This window comes from Cervus elaphus, chromosome 6 (genome assembly GCF_910594005.1).
Source record: "Cervus elaphus chromosome 6, mCerEla1.1, whole genome shotgun sequence".
Taxonomy (NCBI): Eukaryota; Metazoa; Chordata; class Mammalia; order Artiodactyla; family Cervidae; genus Cervus; species Cervus elaphus.
In genome coordinates this window covers 44,311,233-44,328,557 of record NC_057820.1, presented here as the reverse complement: position 1 = coordinate 44,328,557, position 17,325 = coordinate 44,311,233, and the positions used below count along the sequence as shown (strand labels likewise).

Sequence of the window (17,325 nt, the reverse complement as noted above, 5' to 3'; positions counted from 1 at the left end):
TGCTGAAGTGCATCCTACAGTCTTATTCCAAACCACAAGAACCAGTCCAGCCACAACTATAAGTAATTCAGGCCCAGGTGAGAGCCTCAGGCATTCCTAGCTAATAGCATCATTATCAATAGGCTGGGACTGACACAAGAAAGCAATTACTGAATAGGAAGGACTTACTTCTGCCATTTAGCTATTTTCTGTATTTCTATTTCTCACATGCTTTTTGTTCCTCAGTTCTTCTTTTTGTACATTTTATTGCTTCTTTTTGTATTTTTGTATTGTAGATGATTTCGTGGTACACCATTTTAATTTCCTGTTTTTGCATTTCTGTATTTTTTCTTAGTGATTATCTTAAGGATTAAGATTAATTAAGTTAATTAAGATTGTGACTAATACCAACTAATACAATTAAGATTGTGACTAATACCAACTTAGCTTCAATAGCATACACTCTGCTCCTATAAAACTTCATCCCTCCTTCCTTATATTGCTATTGTTTCAGGCTACATTGTTATGTAGTCTAGATATTTCTCCAAGAAAATCAGATATACCAAGGGAACTTTTCATGCAAAGATGGGCACAATAAAGGACAGAAACGGTATGGAACTAACAGAAGCAGAGATATTAAGAAGAGATGGCAATAATACACAGAAGAACTATATAAAAAAGATCTTCATGACCCACATAACCACAATGGTGTGAACATTCACCTAGAGCCAGACATCCTGGAACGTGAAGTCAAGTGGGCCTCAGGAAGCATCACTACCAACAAAGCTAGTGAAGGTGATGGCATTCCATCAAATCCTCAAAGATGATGCTGTGAAAGTGCTGCACTCAATATGCCAGCAAATTTGGAAAACTCAGCAGTGGCCACAGGACTGGAAAAGGTCAGTTTTCATTCCAGTCCCAAAGAAAGGCAATGCCAGAGAATGTTCAAGCTACCACACAGTTGCATTCATCTCACATGTTAGCAAAGTAATGTTCAAATTCTCCAAGCGAGACTTCAACGGTATGTGAACCAAGAACTTCCAGATGTCCAAGTTGGATATAGAAAAGGCAGAGAAATCAGAGATCAAATTGCCAACATCTGCTGGATCACAGAAAAAGCAAGAGTTCCAGAAAAACATCTATTTCAGCTTTACTGACTACACCAAAGCCTTTGACTGTGTGGATTACAACAAACTGTGGAAAATTCTTAAAGAAATGGGAATACCAGACTACCTTACCTGCCTCCAGAGAAATCTGTATGCAGTCAAGAAGCAACAGTTAAACTGGACATGGAACAACAGACTGGTTCCAAATTGGGAAAGGAGTATATAAAGGCTGTATATTGTCACCCTGCTTATTTAACTTATAGGCAGAGTGCATCATGCAAAATGCCGGGCTAGAAGAAGCACAAGCCAGAATCAAGATTGCCAGGAGAAATATCAATAACCTCAGATATGCAGATGACAGACCCTTAAGGCAAAAAGAGAAGAGTAACTGAAGAGCCTGTTGATGAAGGTGAAAGAGGAGAGTGAAAAAGTTGGCTTAAAGCTCAACATTCAGAAAACTAAGATCATGGCAGCCATTCCCATCACTTCATGGCAAATATATGGGGAAACAATGGAAACAGTGACAGACTTTATTTTCTCGGGCTCCAAAATCACTGCAGATGGTGATTGCAGCCATGCAATTAAAAGACGCTTACTCCTTGGAAGAAAAGCAATGACCAACCTAGACAGCATATTAAAAAGCAGAGACACTACTCTGCTGACAAAGGTCTGTCTAGTAAAGGCTTTGGTTTTTCCAGTAGTCATGTACAGATATGAGAGTTGGACCATAAAGAAGGCCGAGCACTGAAGAATTAATGCTTTTGAACTGTGGTGTTGGAGAAGATTGTTCAGAGTCCATTGGACTGCAGGGAGATCAAACTAATCAATTCTAAAGGAAATCAGTCCTGAGTATTCATTGGAGGGACTAATGCTGAAGCTGAAACTCCAATACTTTGGCCACCTGATGCTAAAAACTGACTCACTGGAAAAGACCCTGATGCTGGGAAAGACTGAAGGCAGGAGGAGAAGGGAACGACAGAGGATGAGTTGGTTGATGGCATCACCAACTTGATGGACATGACTTTTTTTTTTTTTTTAATGGACATGACTTTGAACAAGCCCCAGGAGTTGGTGATGGACAGTGAGGCCTGGTGTGCTATAGTCTATGGGGTTGCAAAGAGTTGGACAAAATTGAGTGACTGAACTGAAATGTTGTTATATATTGTATGTCCATTAGCATTGATTTATAATTATTGTTTTATAAACCATATAGAAAAAATGGAGTTAAAAGCCAAAAGTATAGTAATATTGGCTCTTATATTTACCTATATACTTAATCTATGTTTGTTTATTCTTCATATGGTTTTAAGTTACTGTCTAGTGCCCTTTAAATTCATCCCTAATTTTTAGGGCACTTGTACGAGTAACAAACCCACTTAGATTTCATCTAGAGATGTTCTTAATTTCTCCTTCATCCCTGTAGCACAGTTTAGCCAAATACAGACTTCTTGGTTGATGAGTTTTTTTTTTCTTGCATCCTCTAAGATTTCTGATGAGAAACTGGCTGATTGATAGTCTTTCTAAGAGATGTGTCTTTGTGTGGGCCTTTGAGTTTATCCTAATTGGAGTCCTCTGAGCACCATAAATCTGTAGATTTATGTCTTTTGTCAAATTTGAGACGTTTCCAGCTAGTATTTCTACAGATATGCTTTCTGCTCCATGTATGATAAATGTACTGCTTGGATTCCCATACTATACATGCTAGTTTACCTAACTGTACCACAAACAAAGCCCATTAGGCTCATTTGCTTTTCTTTATTCTTTTTTCTTCCTGTTCCTCAAACTCAAACTTCCACTTGTCCCATCATCAAATTTTCTCTGTCTTATGCTTGTTCAAATATGCTTTTGAAGCACTTTAGTGTATATTTCAATATTGTACATTTTAGTTTCAAAATGTCTTTTTGGTTTCTTTTTATAATTTCTCTTTATTGCTATTCTCATTTTGTTCATATGATGTTTTCCTGTTTTCACCCATGTCTTTCTTTAGCTCTTTGAACATCTTTAACTAAGGTGTCTTAAAAATCTTTGTCTAGTAAGTCTGACACTTTGGCATCTTCAGATACATTTTGCATTGATTTATTTTGTTCTTTTGAAAGGACCATACTTTCCTGTTTCTTTTTATGCCTTGTGATTTTATTTTGAAAACTCAATGTTTCATTTAATTGATAACCCTAGGAATCAGATTCTTCTTCTAACTCTTGCATTTTGTTTGTTTTTACAGTGGGTGTGTCTGTGACAGGATTTAGCCTGAGGTGAAAGCATACATCTCAGGTCCTTCCTGAGACTTCCACTTTCCCAAGGCTTTCTAAATCCCCCCATATATATGGTTGCTTTTGAATGTTAAAAAAAAAAAAAAAAAAAAACCCTCAAAACCAAAAAAACAGATGTGGCTCCTTAAAACACCATGGAAACTATCTGAGCCAGGAGGGTTGACACAATGGCTGCTAATCTCTGTGTCTGTACCTCTGCTTTCAGAAGCAGCAATCTGCAGTCAGAACACAGAAGCTTGATATTTGAGCACAAAGTCCTTAATGCCTACCTTGGCTCCAGCAAGCTGTGCCAGAAACACAGGTTGCTGCTGAAACAGCTGTCTCCTGTGGGGCTGTGGAAATGAGGGATGGATAGCTGTTACTACACTGAGGACTGAAATTGTAATTTACCAGCCAAGCTCTATGCTGGAAATTTCAAATATTCAAAATAGACTCCAGAGTTCCAAAGTCTTCACTTCAGTTTCTGCCAGTACAATCATTGCCTGGACAGAGAGAGGGATTTCTGGAGCTTTTTACTCTGCCATCTTTCCTGGCATCAAACTGACCAGTTGTTTTTGAAAAGTCTCTCAAATTTGGGTTTCTCTGATATATTCTTATGATTAGATTGATGCAATGCATTATTGAGAATACCACTGATTGTGTGTCTGTGGTAGAGCTGATGTGTCCTCCTTAGCACATCATATTATTGTATATTATTGGTGATAGTCCTGCTCACGTTGCTAAGATGGGGTCTGCCAATATTCTACACTGTAAACTTAACTATTTCCTCCTTTGTAACTATTAAATATGTGGGGCAATACTTTGAGATTATGCAAAAATCCTGCTCCTATTTAAACTTTCACCCACTCATTTTAGCAACTATCAGTAGATTACTGTGATGTTCTGATGGTGACTTTTCCATTTTCCTCATTTCATCTACACTTATTCACTGGAATTCTTCAGTGGGGAAGAAGTGCTACTTTGTTGAATTTGTTCATGTATTCACTTACTTATCTGTATTACTATACACTTAAGGATAATTATTTTATTACTTATTTTATAATTCAATATTATAATAATTTAGTTTTTCAACTTGTTTCAACTCTGGCCATTATAAAATCTTTTAGTTTGTCTCTTGTGCCTTAAAATTTTCAGCACTTCCTTAACTTTCTGATAATGCCCCAGACTCATGCTGTTCTTTCTCAACTCACACTGTTGACTAAAGCAGTTCTCTAAGAAACACTGATTCCTTTTATTGAAGAATAGTATTATGAATCAAGAGCTGAATTCTAGGTGTGTTCATTGCTACCAGAGTATTGATGCTTCCAACCCAATGCTCTGATTTTTTGTGTGTATTAAAACAACTTTGGATTCCTGGGATCAATCCCATTTGATCAGAATGCATTATTCTTCTTTTAAATTATTGGACTTAATTTGCTAATATTTTGATAAAATTTTTCATACCTACATTCATAAGAGATGTTTTTCTACAGCATTCTGTTTTTGCAATTTCTCTGTCTGGTTTTGGTATCAGGATAAGTTAGGAAATCTATGTACTTGTTCTAACTTCTGAAAGAATTTATCACTAGCAATTAATTATTCATTAAATGATAGAAACCCTTAACAGACATCATACTATAAGGAAAGTCATGGTCCTCTTTTTATTAGCCTTCTAGTGACATTTTCCACTTTACTCATATGTAACTTGACGAAGTTCTGTTGAGTATTATTGAACAGTTTTTTATTTAAGCAAAGGTAAAAAAAGATCAGGGGAAAAATCCATCTTATATAAAGTGAGTTATTTTTTAATTATAACTTAAAAATTAGTTTTGTTCTTTTTAAAATATAGTCTCTACACAAAAATAGGAATTTTTCCTTAGTTTCATCAATACTTCATTCAAAAGCTCATAAATTATCCAAACAAATCACTGTACCTATACATTTCAATAGCTCTCATATCGTCATCATCAAATTCATCTTCCGCTTCCTTCAATTCTGCAAGAGTCATCTTTTCATATGGTTTAACTGAAACACAATTAGAAGTTGTAGATAAATGAGTTATTTAAAAACCAATTTTACTTTATAATTACATTGTCTAGAAAAACAATAGCTAAATGGAGATCAAGAATATCTTTAATGTTGATATTAAAGTTTCTTCATTATATAAAGCTATACTGTGGTTGACTGTTTCATGTTTGTTTGAAATATTGTTACTCCCTCAGAGTTCACAGAACTATCAAGTTACATTTAAAACTAGATGTGAAAATCAACTAGACTTCATAAATGTAGAGTTCCCCAAGTACCTGGAAATACTGGCAAGTAATACATGTATACAGAATGATGGAAATAGAAGGTAATCACAAGGCAGAGAGATGTAATAGAAAAAAAGCTCATTAGGTTAAATACTAGGGCATTTCAGCCCTAATATTAGGATGTAACTTTCAATACATGAATTAGGAATTTCAGGTGTCAGCATCCTAATTTCAAAAGTATGAGTGGGATTTCTATTAAATTATTTCTAACATCCTATCTCCCTCTAAATTCACAAAATACATGATCACTATCATAACTGTATTATTCCCTTTATCCAGACCACCAAATGCACAACTATACCCATTGCTTCTTTCTGTAAACGTAAAACCATTTCTTCAATTTCATCTTTTGGCTCTTCTTTTGGAGGAAGAATGCCAAAATCTCTTAAAATTTCATTCCATTCTGTATCTTCATTTGGATCCTATATAAAAAAAATTTTAAAACCTATTAGCACAGTTGTACATTTCAATATTTGTAAAACTGATATGCAGCATTTCCAACCATATAATTATTCATAAACTCTACATACAAACTAGATAATTAGTTTTAAAGACTATAACAAAATGGACTACTTTCCCCCCATTTCCCAGTACTAATGCAACTACATACATTGATAAAAAAGAATACGTCCTGTACCCTCAATGTTATACTGACATGTTTAATAAAAAATAAATCTAAAATATATATATATATACACTATTAATGAAAAAACTTATAAGTCACAGAAAATAATTTGAAGACTATAGTAGGCAAAACCAACTCACATCATGGCTCAGTCACCATCTTCAGTGATTTTGGAGCCCCCAAAAATAAAGTCTGCCACTGTTTGCATTTTTTTCCCCATCTATTTGCCATGAAGTGATGGGACCAGATGTCATGATCTTAATTGTTGAATGTTGAGTTTTAAGCAAACTTATTCACTCTCCTCTTTCACCTTCATCAAGAGGCTCTTTAGTTCCATTTTACTTTCTGCCATTAGAGTGGTATCATCTGCATATCTGAGGCTGTTGATACCTCTCCCAGCAAGCTTGATTCCAGCTTATGATTCATCCAGCCCAGCATTTCTCATAATGTACTTTGCATATAAGTTAAATAAGCAGGGTGACAATATACAGCCTTGACATACTCCTTTCCCAACTTGAAACCAGTCAGGTGTTCCATGTCTAGTTCTAACTGCTACTTCTTGACAAATACAGGTTTCTCAGGAGATAGGTATGGTTTGCTACTACAATCCTTTATGAGATTTTCCACAGTTTGTTGTGATCCATATATACAAAGGCTTTAGCATAGTCAATGAAGCAGAAGCAGATGTTTTTCTGAAATTCCTTTGCCTTCTTCAAGATCCAATTAATGCTGGCAATTTGATCACTGGTTCCTCTGTCTTTTCTAAATCCATTTTGTACATCTGGAAGCTCCTGGTTCATGTACTACTAAAACCTAGTTCAAAGGATTTTGAGCATAATCTTTACTAGTATGTAAACCAGTGCAATTTTACAATAGTTGGAACACCCTTTAGCACCGCCCTTCTTTGGGATTGGAATGAAAACCGATCTTTTCTAATCCTGTGGCCATTGCTGAATTTTCCAAATTTGCTGACATATTGAGTCCAGCACTTTGACAGCATCATCTTTTAGGAGTTTAAATAGCTCAGCTGGAATTCTATCACCTCCACTAGCTTTGTTTGTAGTAATGCTTCCTAAGGCCCACTTGACTTCACGTTCCAGGATGTCCAGCTCTAGGTGAGTGATCATACCATCGTGGTTATCTGTGTCATTGAGACCTTTCTTGTATAGTTCTTCTGTATATTCCTGCCACCTCTTTTTAGTCTCTTCTGTTTCTGTTAGGTCCTTATCTTTTCTGTCCTTTATCATGCCCATCCTTGCAAGAAATATTACCTTGATATCTCCAATTTTCTTGAAGAGATCTCTAGCCTTTCCCTTTCTTCAACAGTATTTAAACCAAGAATTTCCAGATGTCCAGGCTGGATTTATAAAAGGCAAAGGAACCAGAGATTAAATTGCCAACATCTACTGGATCATAGGAAAAGCAAGAGAATTCAAGAAAAACATCTACTTCTGCTTTATTGATTAGGCTACAGCTTTTGACTGCGTGGATCACAATAAAATGGAAAATTCTTCAAGAGATGGGAATACCAGACCACCTTATATGCCTCCTGAGAAACCTGTATGCAGGTCAACAGGAACACAATGGGACATGGAAAAACAGAATGGTTCTGAAATGGGAAAGGAGTATGTCAAGGCAAGGCTGTATATTGTCACCCTGCTTATTTAACTTCCATGCAAAGTACATCATGCAAAATGTTGGGCTGGATGAAGCAAGGGCTGGAATCAAGATTGCTGGGAGAAATATCAATAACCTCAGATATGCAGATGACACCACCCTTATGGCAGAAAGCAAAGAAGAACTAAAGAGCCTCTTGATGAAAGTGAAAGAGGAGAGTGAAAAAGTTGGCTTAAAGCTCAACATTCAGAAAACTAAGATCATGGCATCCAATCCCATCACTTCATGGCAAACAGATGGGGAAACAGTGGAAACAGCGGCTGACTTTATTTTTTTGGGCTCCAAAATCACTGCAGATGGTGATTGCAGCCATGAAATTAAAAGACACTCCTTGGAAGAAAAGTTATGACCAACCTAGGCAGCATATTGAAAAGCATTTCTTTGCTTTTCAAAGTAATGAAAAGACATTGCTTTGCCAACAGAGATCTGTCTAGTCAAGGCTATGGTTTTTCCAGTAGTCGTGTATGGATGTGAGAGTTGGACTATAAAGAAAGCTGAGTGCCGAAGAATTGATGCTTTTGAACTGTGGTGTTGGAGAAGACTCTTGAGAGTCCCTTGGACTGCAAGGAGATCCAACCAGTCCATCCTAAAGGAAATCAGTCCTGAATATTCATTGGAAGGACCGATGTTGAAGCTGAAACTCCAGTACTTTGGCTATCTGATGCAAAGAGCTGTATCTTTTGAAAAGACCCTGATGCTGGAAAAGATTGAAAGTGGGAGGAGAAGAGGATGACAGAGGATGAGATGGTTGGATGGCATCACCAACTCAATGGGCATGAGTTTGAGTAAACTCTGGGAGTTGGTGATGGACAGGAAGGCCTGGCATGCTGCATGCAGTTCATGGGGTCACAAAGAGTCAGACACGACTAAGCGACTGAACTGAACTGAATTGTATGGACATGAGAGCTGAACCATAAAGAACACTGAGTGCCAAAAATTGATGCTTTCAAACTGTGGCGCTGGAGAAGACTCTTGAGAGTCTCTTGAACTGCAAGATCAAATCAGTCAATCCTAAAGGAAATCAACTCTGAATATTCATTGGAAGGGTTGATACTGAAGCTGAAGCTCCAATACTTTGGCCGCCTGATGCGAAGAGTTGACTCTGAAAAATACCCTAATGCTGGGAAAGATTGAGGGCAGGAGAAGAAGGGGAAAGCAGAGGATAAGATGCTTGGATGGCATCATCCACTCAATGGACATGAGCTCTGAGCAAGCTCTGGGAGATAGTGATGGACAGGGAAATGTAATTTGCTGCAATCCATGGGGTCGCAAAGAGTCAGATAGGAGTGAGCAACTGAACAACAGCAATCATCATCTTGATGTCTACTTTGTTACTAACATAGTTTATATAGCTTAAGACTAAGTACTGTTTAAATAACATGTCTTTTTCAATTCTTTTATTTCAATCTGTTTCTTCACATTTAAAGTGTCTCTCAGCAGTATGTCGTTATATATTGCTTTTTCAACTATTTTGATAATCTCTACTTTTTAATTGAAATGTTTACTTCATTTAATATAATAAATGTTAATGTTAGATGTAGGGCCACTGTTTTCCTGTTTTCAATTAGTATTGTTTGCTTTCTGTTCCTCTGTTCCTTTCCTGCCTTCTTTAGGCTAATTAAATATTTTTTAGAATTTAATTTTTTGCAACTGGCTTTTTAGGTATACATCTTTTCATTAATGTTTTAATAACTGTTCTAGAAATTGTAATCCTAACTTTAACTTATTACAGTTAATATTGGACTATGTTATATAAAATATGGGAATCTTGCTTAGTATAGTTCCATTTTCCACTATCCTATCCTTTGCTTTATTGCTGTTATATATATTAACATCTACAACATATTTGAATCACTTTAATACAATGTTAAAATTTCTGCCTTAAACAATTAAAATTAAGAAAAAATATATTTAGTTTTTAATATTTATCTACATATTTACCATCTAGGGTACTTTTCACTCCCTTTTAGATACAGTTTTTCACCTGATGTAATTTCCTTTCAGTCCAAAGAAACTTCCTTTAGTATTTATTACAATGCAGGTCTGCTGGAAATGAATACTCTCAGTTTTCATATTTCTGAAAATGTTTATTTTTTCCCAGTATTTTGATAGATAGTTTAGCTGGATATAGAATTTAGCTTGAAAGTTTTCCCTCCAGCATTTAAAGCATTTGAAAGGCCTTCTGGCCTCTGATGTTTCTGATAAGTCAGCTAATAATGATATTATTGTTCTCCTATACATCCATAATACCCACATCTTAATATTATGTCTTTTCTCTGGATGTTTTCAAGATTTTATCTTTCGATTTCAGAGGGTGTCTATGTGCGCTTGGTGCAGTTTTACTTTTATTTATCTTGTCTGGAGTTCCCTGAATTCTTAGGTTTTTAATTTACGCCTTCCCTCAAATTTTGGACAGTTTTATCCATCATTTCCTTAATTTTTTTCCTACCCCTCCACCCTATCTTCTTCTCCTTCTACAATTCCTTACAGTATATTACATGTATATCCATGTTAACTATGTATTCTAGTTAGATGTATGTTAATCCATTTAACAATATCCCTTCAGTTCACTGAATCTCTATTCACTTTTAGTAATTTTCTTTTTGTTCTTAAAACTGGACATTTATATTGATAAATCCAAGTTCCCTGAGTCTTCTGCCACCTCCAATTTGCCATTAAGCCCATTCAGTTATTTTTTATTTTAAGTCATTGATCTTTTCAGTTCAAGAATTTCCATTTGATTGTTTTATTACTGTTTCTATTTCTCTGTTAAGATTCTCCATCTGTTAATTAAATTTCCTTTACATCCTTGAATATATTTATAATAGCTGCTTTAAATTCTTTGTTCGCTAATATTAACCTCTGGATAGTCGAAGGATCTGCTTCCATTGGTTGCTTTAATTTTGATTATGGCTTTTCATTTTCTTCTTTTCTTCTTGTCTAATTTTTATTGTATACTAGATATTGAGGATGATACATCATAGAAATTCATGATTTCTTATGTTCCTCTGAAGTATGTTGATTTTCATACTTGCAGGCAGTTAACTTGGCTGGACTGAAACATCAACCTCTTTCAACTGAAGCCGGCAGCACCCAAAACCTCAGATCAGCTCAGTCCTTTCATCTTATAACGCCTGTTGCCTGCCAGGCAACTTGTGGTCTCTTACCTATATAGGGAGTTTACCTGACAATTACGGGATTTGTGTGAATCATACACATGGAATTTAAAGATTATCCCTTCTGTGCTACTTTTCTTTCTGAGACTTCCACATAATCCTCCCACCACTCTACCAACCCAGAACTTTGCTCTCCAAAACCCCTATTAAGATGGTTGTTTTCTGCCATCCATGCCATATGACTATAAAATGCCCTCATCTGTATCTAATCTTTTTAATCTATTGTGGTTTTAAAGTATGTTCACAAATTCTTTCATACGCCTTTTTTTGAGAAGTGGAACGCAATCCCACTTCCATTGAGTATAGGCTGAACCCATGGTCTTATTTCGAATAAACTGAAAATATGATGGAAGCAATACTATTTGAATTCTGAGACTAAGTCACAAAAGGCACTGCTGCTGCGGTTTCCTCTTAGCCTCTCTTATCACTTACTCTGGGCGAAACCAGCTGCCATGTTTTTTCCACAAAAGCAGCCTGTGTTAGTCTGCGTGGGAAGCTGTAACATATCACAGACCAGGTGACTTAAATAGAAATTTATTTTCTCACAGTTCTGGAGGCTGGAAGTCTAAAATCAAGGTGCCAGCAGGGTTGGTACTGGTGAGAACTCTCCTGGCTTGCAGGACGCTGCCTTCTTCTTATGTACTCACATAACCTTCCTGCTGTGTGTGTGGAGAGAGAGGGAATGTGCTCTAGTGTCTCTTCCCCGTCTTAAAAGGACACTGATCCTATCAGCCATGTTTTGTAGTTTTCAGTTTATCCCTATTGTATTATTTTTGATGTCATTACACATGGAATTATTTTCTTAACTTACTTTGATATTACAGGGTTCACTGTAGTGTATAAAAATGTCATCAGATTTGAATGTCACTTTTTATAGTTTCCTACTCTCTGAAGATAATTTCGTCTTCTGTTTTTTAAACATAATGAGCACAGTTGTTTTATAACCTGTTTCTGATCACTCAGATAACTGAAGTCTTTGCAACTTTGCTTTTGTTGGTTTATGTTCATAGTACCCTGTCCCTCTGTGGGCATGGTTACTTTTGGTTGACTTCTGCTTGATGTCCTGAGAACTTACAGGCAGGAATTCTAAGATAAAGATGTCTTTATCCACAGGATTTGCTGTTTCTTCCAGGCATGTACAAGCAATACAATATATTACTAATTTATAATAAATTCACAGTTTGAAGTTCTTTGGATCACCCAGACAATATGCTTTAGGCTGCAATCTATGTGAGAGCTGTCTTGAGCCACAACTTCTTGGGGATAGGTTTTATTGCTTTTCTTTTTATCCCCTGCTCCACCAAGCATCAAGACAATGTTCCTTGAATTTCCCTAGACATGAGTTTATCTCTGGTTCATATTCCTATTACCTGCCCATGCTTTCACAGGCCAAACTCCTGGGTTCCTTCTCACCCTGTGATTATACCCAGAACCAAACTGCAGATTGTTAAGATGCCCTTAGGGGTAAAAGCGGCTTTAAAGCTCTAGAAATCCATTCACCTGCTTTTCTACTTTCCCTTCGATTTTGGTCTCATCGTTTTCTATCATGTTACCTCTGATGCTTTTAAGGATCAGAGGTAGTTTTACTTATGTTCAGCAGAGGAGTTGGTCCAAATAACCAAGCTCATTATTATCAGAAAATCCAGCAGTCATCTTTAAAAAAAAAAAAACCCTCCCTACACTTCACACACCCTACCACCCTATCTCTCTTTTTCCCTCCCTGCTCAAACTTCTTAAGATAGTTGTCTATATATTCTATAATCACTTCCATCTCCTATTCACTCTGCATCCTAGTCCAAATTTGGCTTCTACCACCAATACTCCTTTCAAAACCAGTCTAAGGTCACCGAGGAGCTCCATGCTGTCATTTTCAGTGGATATTCATTATATTTGATCTCTTAGGCAGAATTTGGGAAAGGTTGTCACTCTTTTCTTGTTAAAACACTTTCTTGACATTCATGACATCACAATGTTGTTTTTTAGTTGCTAAGTCGTAGCCAACTCCTTTGCCACCCCATGGACTAGCCTGCCAGGCTCCCTCTGTTTACGGGGTTTTCCACACAAAAATACTGGAACAGGTTTCCCTTTTCTTCTCCAGGTTATGTTCCCAACCCAAGGATCACACCTGCATTTCCTACGTTGGCAGGCGGTCTCTTTACCACTGGGCTACCTTGGGAAGCTACCTCCATACTTAATGGTTTCATTCATAGCTCTGACTGTTCTCCTTAACTGACCTGGGAATGAGTTGCAAAGGGATTTAATAGTAAATGCTCTATATGCCGATCTTCCCTTGCCTTTAAGAAATCATCTATGAAATCATAATAAACAAAATAGAAATAGGCACCACAATCCGCATTATTAAAGTATTACGGTATTTATCATGACATAGTTATATCTGACTCTTATTTCCCCACAGTAACCTCTTTTTAGAGTCACACATAAGCACTGAATAACTGGCTGTTGAATAAATCAATGAATAAATAAACAAAGATTAATGTGCTGCTGTCTTTACTCAATTATATTTCAGCCTGTTTCTTGAAGAGTAGATGCAAATCAGGACAAATCTGCAATGCTTTTCCATAGTGAATAAAATGTACCTTTCAGGAATCTGTTATTAATCCAAAAAGAGCATCTATTAAAATTATGTTAATTTGTGTGCAAAATATCCTAATAAATTACACAGCATACACAATTACCAAAATTAAATATGTAAAACCAGAAAAATCCTAAAGGTTTTAATTGGGAGGAGCTGGTGCAAATAAGCTATTTGCTAAGTTGGAAAATGGTAATTTTACTCTGATTTTAAAAAAGGAAATAAAAGCACAGGCTTCTTGTTAATAAGGTAGGTTTAGCTAGAGGAGCAGCCTTTTTATGAATTGTTGTTCAGTCGCTAAGTCGTTTGGGACTCTTTTGCAACCCCAAGGACTATAGTCCTCCAGTCTCCCCTGTCCATGAGATTCCCCAGGCAGGAACACCGGAGTGGGTTGCCATTTCCTTCTCCAGTGGGTCTTCCGGACCCAGGAATCCAACCGCGTCTCCTGTGTTTGCAGGCGGGTTCTTCACCGACGATTAATGGAAGTCTAACAGAGTTTTTGTGACCATGTAGGAGAAACTCCAGGGACACCTGGGCTTTCTCAAGACAGATGCGACTATTAGGGTCTCCTCTCTTGACCTTTTTAAAATGTAGTGGGGCAGGATACTTAAATTGAATTACAGTTGGGTTAAAAATGATGGTCTGTTTCTCAAGTCATAAATAGTGCGGCAGTAAGATTTCCAGAATTTAGGTGTGAAAGGTTTCCTTCAGCGACAAACCTTACGTCTTTCTCAAATTTTGAAAAAACGGCGTTCTCCTAGAACTTATTTGCATTTCTCTTCAACCCTGACAGAGACGGACGCAAAATTTAGCTCTTACTGAGAACAAATGTTAGAACCTAACTCCTGTAGGAACACCGCTGGGGAAGCCTTTAGGGTGCCCCACGGTCACCGGAGTCCGCTATTCCCACCTGCATGGTGTTCGGCCTCGCCTCTCACGCTCCGGCGTCGTCCAACTTCCGGCCGGGACTTCGGGCCGGGCCGGTCCCTTCAGAGCGGTAAGGGAGCCACCGCGGTCCCAGCAGTTCCCACCGCCCGCAGGAAGGGGGCGGGGAGAACAAGAGCCTAGGACGCGCCGTGCCGGGCGCAGCTCTGTTGCCGGGCAACGCGGAGGCGTGGCCTAGGCGGCGGCTTTGGGGCCTGACGCCCCTGTTCTTGGGCATTTGCCCCGAGGTGCCTTTCTGTTCGCAGTACTGGTGCGAGCATGCCTCCCACCCTTCTCTCCGCCACCACCAGAGCCTCCGGCATCCTTCGATCCCTGAGTCCTGTCTTCACTGGGAAGTAACAAAATCTTGGGGAGAAAAACCCTTCAGAGTTCTTCACCCGGGACCCATAGCTTATATTTGGAGGGACTTCAGCGCCTGAGGGCTTGAGCCCCAGCCCTCAAAGCGCATGTAATTTTGTTGTATGTGTGAATTTTGGGGGTGTACTTCAGGACGAGAGCTTTCATCAGATTCTCAAATGATTCTCCCCCCATCTTAAAAACCCATTGCTTTTAGGTAGGAAGCTCAGTCCTTAGATAGGAAACCTAGATAGTTTGATTCCTTGCTGTTTCAATTAAGGAAAGGAACTGGGAGCTCCCAGGAACATGAGAAAAACGGCTGATATTGCCAAACACGGTTATACCCATAATTACAAAGATGTGAAAAGATTTGAAAAAGAAGAAAAAATGGTTTTAGTCAGTTTTAAACTCGAACTCAGCATTGGACCACTCCATCTGTCAGTTCTGTTCAGTTCCGTCGCTCAGTCGCATCCGACTCTTTGCGACCCCATGAATCGCAGCACGCCAGGCCTCCCTATCTATCACAAACTCCCGGAGTTTACTCAAACTCATGCCCATCGAGTTGATGATGCCATCCAGCCATCTCATCCTCTGTCGTCCCCTTCTCCTCCTGCCCCCAATCCCTCCCAGCATCAGGGTCTTTTCCAATGAGTCAACTCTTCGCATGAGGTGGCCAAAGGATTGGAGTTTCAGCTTCAGCATCAGTCCTTCCAATGAACACCCATCTGTAGTGCCCAGTTAATACAAATTCTGGACTCCTAATGGCCCGTGTTTTGTTATATTTTCTTCTTTTTCTTATATCCTGCCTCCTCCTCCCCTCTCCACCCTCTTCTTCCCATCTTCCTCCTTCTTTCTTTTTCTCCTCTTTCTTCTTCTTTTTACTATGAGAGCACCTCCAAACATTATGTGGCCTTAAGTTTCACTAGATTTCCAAGAGGCCCTGGGAGCTGCTTGAATTAGCCATCAACTCCTTTTCTTATTCTGATACTCCCAAATCCAGGCTAGTTGAATTACTGTGCGGAACACTAGCTCAGGTTGCCCTGTACATTTAGGGCTTTAGAGCTCATTCCTTAGCAAGTTAAGTCCTATGGAGCTGCTCAGGCCCTAGACAGGCACTGGTTCTCTGTCTGGGCAAGGGTGGTTTCTTTATCCCTTCAAGTTCCATCAGCCCAATAAAGAAGCCAAAGCTGAGATAGAGGGAGCACAAGCTTTGTTCAGTGGCCCAAGAATAGAGAGGAGGAAACTAAGTTCACAGATTAACTTCTTGCCCAGATAAGGAGAGGGATTTAATTTTAAAAAGTAACGACCAAGTGAGGAGGAGTGAGGCTAATGATGGGAACGCATATGCATTAGTCTTCTGGGGTATGGAGTGCCACTCCTTTTTATCCTTTTTGGTTCTTAATGTCAGGTCTTTGCCATCAGAAGTTGTGTCATTTAATATGATAATATGGTAAAAATCAATGTATAATGAGATGCAGAGTCTCTTGGAGGTCAGATCTGTGAACATCTTGGTCCCAGCTGGTTGCATCTGGTCTTTGTTTGTAGCTTCCTTTATTATCTCTGGAGCCTTTAGTTTAAAGATTTATATTAACTTTTGCTAAAGGTGGGGGTTGGCAGGTTTTGAGCAAAGACCTAGAGCAGCTCTGGCAACACTCTGGGTCTCAAGTTCCCATCTTGTCAAGTCAATTCATTTTTTAAAGAAGATATTTTTTGTTCTCTTCTGCTCCTTCTTTCTTATGTTTTTCACATGGACTGACAAGAAGTGAAATTCAGGGACTCCGTTAGTAAAAGTCATAATTTAAGTTATAATCAGTAGTAAGACAAAAGTTTATTAGATACTCTGAAGAATGTAAGACCTAATCCTATCCACACAGAGAGCCAGGCTTCTCTAATCAGTTAGCAACCTGCTGGTAGAGAAGGCAGTTATCCAAGAGGCCATATCAAAAGGGAAAACCCAGGGGAAATATCCACGTGACCACTAAACACTGATTTGATGTAAGAAGTTCACCCACTGTGTTCATGATTCTCTCCTAGTAAGAGTGTCTTCTTTCTGGTAATGGACAAGGCTGGTTGCCTTTCAGATGCTGCAGGGTGAAACAACTAGATAACTAATAAGGACCTACTGTATAGCACAGAGAACTCTACAAAATACTCTGTAATGACCTATATGGGAAAAGAATCTTTACAAAAGTGGGCATATGTTTATGTGTATGACTGGTTTACTTTGCTATACAGTAGAGACTAACACAACACTGTACATCAACTATATTCCAATAAATACAAATAAACAAACAAACAAATAAACAAATAACAAATAAATAAATAAA

The 17,325-nt window shown here is 38.1% G+C and overlaps 1 protein-coding gene across 2 annotated transcripts in view; it reads right to left on the bottom strand.

Moving 5' to 3' along the window:
• The window catches only part of PDCL2 (phosducin like 2), a 34,148-nt gene extending 19,397 nt beyond the window's left edge, over positions 1 to 14,751 (bottom strand). For both annotated transcript variants that reach the window (XM_043905871.1, XM_043905872.1), the window contains exons 1-3: positions 14,628 to 14,751; positions 5,948 to 6,068; positions 5,269 to 5,359 (exon numbers count right to left, since the gene is read on the bottom strand). In XM_043905871.1, the coding sequence (XP_043761806.1) occupies positions 5,269 to 5,359; positions 5,948 to 6,068; positions 14,628 to 14,633 (218 nt within the window). In that variant the 5' untranslated portion in view covers positions 14,634 to 14,751. The remainder of the gene's footprint in view (positions 1 to 5,268; positions 5,360 to 5,947; positions 6,069 to 14,627) is intronic.
• Between the last annotated feature and the right edge of the window lie 2,574 nt (positions 14,752 to 17,325).